This window comes from Opisthorchis viverrini, assembly GCF_000715545.1.
Source record: "Opisthorchis viverrini unplaced genomic scaffold opera_v5_253, whole genome shotgun sequence".
NCBI lineage: Eukaryota > Metazoa > Platyhelminthes > Trematoda > Opisthorchiida > Opisthorchiidae > Opisthorchis > Opisthorchis viverrini.
The window spans coordinates 440,502-446,023 of NW_008751909.1; the positions used below are offsets into that span (position 1 = coordinate 440,502).

General features: G+C 46.3%; 2 protein-coding genes across 2 annotated transcripts in view; one reads left to right on the plus strand and one right to left on the minus strand.

Moving 5' to 3' along the window:
- Window positions 1-650: 650 nt before the first annotated feature.
- The window catches only part of T265_09050 (hypothetical protein), a gene marked incomplete at both ends in the record, with an annotated part of 12,360 nt that continues 7,488 nt past the window's right edge, over window positions 651-5,522 (plus strand). The window contains one exon of the mRNA XM_009175019.1: window positions 651-880. Within this exon, the coding sequence (XP_009173283.1) occupies window positions 758-880 (123 nt within the window). The remainder of the gene's footprint in view (window positions 881-5,522) is intronic.
- Window positions 3,790-5,522, minus strand: part of T265_09051 (hypothetical protein) — a gene marked incomplete at both ends in the record, with an annotated part of 4,005 nt that continues 2,272 nt past the window's right edge. Inside the window, one exon of the mRNA XM_009175020.1 lies at window positions 3,790-4,048. Coding sequence (XP_009173284.1) covers window positions 3,790-4,048 — 259 coding nt within the window. The remainder of the gene's footprint in view (window positions 4,049-5,522) is intronic.

A 5,522-nucleotide genomic window follows, 5' to 3' on the forward strand; every position in this document is an offset into this window, starting at 1 on the left:
TACAAGGTTGCTAAAACTCTTCGAATATCGTACAAGCTGAAATATGAGGCAGTCCCTGTACAGCACATTCAGTTGAAGAACGGTATAAGCAAGAGTGCCAGATGGATTTCAGGTAGTCTCCCATCAAACGAGTGTAGCTGTCGAATTTTGTGCAGGTAGAACATAATTTTGACGGAAACTCGGGGAATAATGAGCCCAAGAAGTGCGAAACCAGTCGAAGAGTTTCCAGCAACATTGTGAAGCTCCCCTTATGAAAATCTGCGAATCGTTTTACAAAACGATTTAAAACGATTGGTGTACACACAACAGTAACAGAAATGCAGGTTCATTATCGTCTCAAACACCGCATGCGGTGCGACTCATCGTGTTCGTCACGCCAGCGGAGCGGCGCAGACAACCGGTCAAACTATAAGACGGAAAATCGACCAGCTGTCGGAGCAATCGCACAGCCCTATCGGTACAAGCACGAGGCCTACCTTGGCTGCTGCCTTGGCTGCAGCTTTGCCCAATCAACGGCTTGCTCGGCTTTACATCCCCCGTCAAGGCTGACTGATCGGTCTGGCTATTGGTTGCCGGCGCGTCAATAATCTCGTCTTCTTCTGATTGGTCCTTCCCTTGCGTAGGCAGGCTGCATTCAGAGCAGAACCAATCAACGGGTTAACTGCAACAAGGTCAGCGTGCTGGTCTAAACCGTGGGCCATAAGTCGAGTGAAAGCCGTTCCTGTGTCCGGTGGATCTCTCCTTGTCGTCTTCCAGTATGTCTGACGCGTGGACTCAGCAGTGTCAGCAATATTTAACCAAGTATCCGGCCCTAAAGTGTTTGGCTATTACCTCCTTGGACGGTACAATCTACGGCAATTCAGATGCAACCGAATTTCCGGTGAGTGAATATTTCATCTGAAACATTTATGTGAGGGCATATTTATGTCTTGCGTGATCTGGGTGACAAATTCAAGTCGAGTTCTGAGAGGGTGACTAAGCGGTCTAATAAGGTGTGAACAATGACGTCCTATTCTTGTAGCATTCAGGAATTTCCTCATCTCATACCAGAAATGGGAAAATTCCACTACCATCTAACACGGACGGTGAAGCCGGGCAACAGTGTTGATGAGTCAAATTGAGTTCTTGTTTATCGAACTCGCTAAGGAACGATAAAGGTGGTCTCCGTCTAGAAGTATCTGTTGTGCCATGTTCTGGCGACAAAGCAATGAGAGCGTCAGCCTGTAAGCTCAGCCGGGTTGAAAACGACCGTTTTCCTGGTTGGGGACCCCAGCACTCAACGCAGACGTGACTCAATTACACAGCCAGTGGCGATCCTGCATCCTTCACCACTTGGTTGCTCAGTTTCCAGTTTCTTCAGATAACTAGAATAATTCAATAGCAACCAATTGGCTGTATTGCATCTTTAGTGCTTGGTTGTATCTCCTAGTTTCTCATCGTTTGGTACTGAAAGGCGTGTCACTGGATCTAATGGGCCGCATGTACAAGACTACAGTGAGGGCTGTATTGTTGTGTTTTTGCGAAACACGGCCTCTACGAATGGCTTTCCTGGGGTGCATTCAGTTTCTCGACCATCGATGCCTCAAAATCGTTGCTGACTTTGGATGACACCAACGAATTCGTAACGAGGTCATCAGAAAACGTATTCAGATGTTTTGGTACTTCAGTCGTGGGAAACATCCAGTAACATCAGCTGCAGTGGTTCAATAGAAGGGACAAATATACATGTTATATGAGTGTGATCCGAACCTACCACGAACGATAGCGCGTTTGGCAGCTCAGCTCGTGCCGAGGTAGAAAATCGAAGAATTCGCGTCGACACAGTATCTTACGTCTGTGAAAGCGCCATGCATACCTCTTACTGTCTATTTCATGTATAGAAGCCTAATTTAGTTGGCTAGGAGTTTGCACAACATGCGTTCGGTTTATCAGGAAATATCGCTGAGACCGCTATCTAGGCCTGACGGTTGTTTTGGTTCTTTGATGAACGAACTTCATGTGTTTCTTCATCCACAAATAAGTCGAAGCGGGATGTATGGGTGCTGGAGTCCCATTTGTGAGTCTGAGGGACAATAAGGAACCTATTCCCAGACACTCGGAGACTACAGATCTTTTCCATAACCGTCCTGACCTGTTGGTTGACGTGCAATTATCATCAGAAATTTGATCTACTCCAGTCATCGCAAGTTTTTGAATGAGCAGGCCGTGCTGTACTCGATCAAACACTATTAAAAAAATCAAAGTAAAAGTGATCGTTGTAAACCTAGTCCTCTGACGCAGAAGGCTTTTCAGTCCAAATCCGTGTTTTTCGCTAGCTGGCATGATATGGGTTTCAATGTAGGCCAGTGAATGGTTGGCGACAGTGGGGTCCATAACCCTTCGAGGGGATCTTGCAACAGTGACAGGTCGGTAGATTGCTGGATTGGAAGTTCTGTCTTCTCTGTAAAATTAGATGTCAACGCTCTCTACCGTTGGGGGACAACATTTCTCACGAAAATAGCTGATGATCAGGGCAAAAGTTTTCACTGATGTGTGGAAAGCGGCATTATATATGGGCTGGTTGTTGAAATTTACTACTACAACAGCACTAAGGGTTATACTGGCTGGTCCGCTGCCGGACATCGTTGAGCTGGCTCAGAACGATACTGTTGCAATGTGGAGGACTGACGCTTGCCGATTTGCGAGAACACGAAGGAAAATAAACTGAAAGACGGACTCGCACTCGGAATCAGTTTGTTCTCCGGAAGAGCCAGCATTCTTGAGTTGCAACTCCATCGGCAGCTGATTTAAACCTACACGGTGAGATTGTTCGTCAGCGTAAAATTGGGGTCTCGACCTCTGTCAACTGTTTCTGTGAGCATCGATCACCCAAGTGTGATTCCATAGGACCGACCTGGGCATTCATACTATCAGCACAGTTGATATTGTTAGTGCTTCTTGCTTTGCGAATCTGTCCGAATAGGTCTTGATAGTGTGTCAGCGTTAGAATCGCAGCCTGTCGATTCTAATGACAGGCATCGCCCTTGGTGCCGAGTGTCCCTGAGCTTGTTCGGAATCCAATCCGAAAAGATGTAATCATCCCTAAGCCATGCCATTTATTTTACGAGTTGCTGCTTTCAGACCATCAATACATGGAAAGCAAAATGTGAGCGGGCGAAGTTCGTCCTGGGCACCTCAAGGCACCTTAAGACCACGCCTGAGTCTTTCAGAGACAATATGACGTTAGCTTTCTGTCAGGGGTCGAGCACACAATTCAGCGGTCTGCTTGATATCGTCTGGGTAAGAAAACTCGGTTACTGTGAGCTAAAAATTGTAGAAATCCGCTGCTTGAACATCCGTATATTCAGGTCACCTGTGAAATCTGAAACACCGGATCAGTAATACCAACCGGGGGAGATTATTCGCTCACTACAGGTGAGATGATGACACTCCACGGATTACAGTCAAGTGCCTCATGCCAGACAGCTATCTTCCTCGAGGAGCACTCTTCCTGCAGCCATGCGTGCAGTTGGTGCGATTCAATGGGGACTAATCGATGAATTGCCGACGGAATACAGAAGCAATTGTAAGCAAACGCACCTGCGCCGGCCTTTATCATCTCCATAAATGCGGGCTCCAATGCACATGACAATGATAAATATGGCCCATTGGTTCCTAAGCGTCCGAGGCATAGCCGTCAGCCCATGGCTTACTCTCCAGATACTCTCAGTGAAAAATCTACTGCCAACTTTTGGTTTATTCACTAACGATATCTGCCACTGATAATAATCATTCAGTTGTAACACCCTTTCAGTGCCTAGCTTCCATGCCACCCGAAGGAAGCATGAGGGTTGAAATACTGCCAGGTTGCCCATGCCCAGTCGGAAGCCGCGATACAGTGTTTGGGTTCGAACCACGGAACTTCCGATCAGTAAATTCGCGGTTTAACCACTGAGCCATCTCGCTTATATCAGCCACTATCCTCAATGCGTAGCAATCCGCTTCTTCCCCTAGATCATCTGGAAACGGGACTATCAGACGGAATTCATGTGCAATGCAGGTTGAATAACTGTAAATTGGGCTTTAGCCGTGTCTGGTAATAAGTGCAGGTTCTGATGTAGGGAAGTATAATAATGTAAAACGTGTGAAGTGCATGGTATGGAAACTGTAGTTATAGTACGACGTGCATGTCTTAAAGCCGATGATGGTAATGAATCCAACGACGATTTAGTGCTGCATAAGAGCAGGAGCCTAGTCAAATCTTCTGGTAGGGATTAGCATATCCTGGGTAGCGAAACATCACTGTCGAATACTGATGCTGTTGAGATGGTGGTGGTGAGACTCCTGAGATGAATATCGTCAGGAACAGCAACCGTATGTTGGTGTAAGGTACTTAGCCTTCTTACCAGTGTGATTGTGGCCACCTGACTGAGGGTATACACCAGTGGGTGATTACCGTCGATCGGCGATGTATGCGATCAAAGGGAGAAGGCGGTCAGTGTGGGACGGACGTGCGTTTGCCGTCTTCTAAGGATTGTGCGCCGGACCGTCGGCAGTGTGGACAGTCCATGTTTGGTTTCTCGAAGGTTACGTTTGTGATAGTCCACAAATCCTGGCGGTCGGACCATCGTGAAAGGTCACTAGTCTGCTGCTTCTCCCTCTGAGAAGTACAGTTTCTCCGATGGCTGCGTCTTCGCACTTTACGGGGAACAGCATGATAAATATTTCGAGTATCTTTTCGGTTGAACGTGTATTTCAGCTCCAACTTCAAAGGAATACTCCGGCAAATTTGGCAATAGGTGTCACTTCTGTTAGCGGCCACATGTGTGTGTGTATGTATGCATGTACAAACTTCACCCAGGCTTTGTCAGGCAGGCAAGTTTTCAGGAAGCTCTGGTTCGCAGTTACCTGTACCTGCGGTACGTGAAAATTGGTCACTGTATGAAGCCCATAATCCTTGGGTTGCTAGATGAGTGCCTACTGCTGAATTGAACAAGAGCTAATTAGGGCGCAAAATTATTGACCGGAAGGTCTTTTTTAGATTGCTGCGGACTAAGCTTGGGCTAACTGGCCTTATCTAAACCCGTGTGATTTTTTCGAACTGCATGGCAAGTATGTACTGAAACGGTACCGTTGCTGAATGGGCGAAGCGAACAGCAAAATGATAGCAAAGTCCGCCTATTTACTTTTTATTATTTTCGCTTTACTGTTCCGTCAAACTAGACATCCTACCTTTATACAGAAGCGAAATACCGTCAGCTCCGATCTTGCTGTCTGTGTTTATCTTTGTTCGTACCTGCAACATTGGTCGATTAACGTGTAGCAACATATCGACTTGAAACAGTTACCGTGATAAAGTCTTGACGGCATTCTTGGGGCTCATGTAATACTGTGTCACCCTACTCAAATATCTACAGGCACTATCTTTAATGTGAAGCAGATGACCCAAAAGATGCGCTAAATACAGGGATCATTATGGCGCCTGCTATAAGCAAGGCTCGGGAAATGTTTTATATATATATATATATATATATATATATATA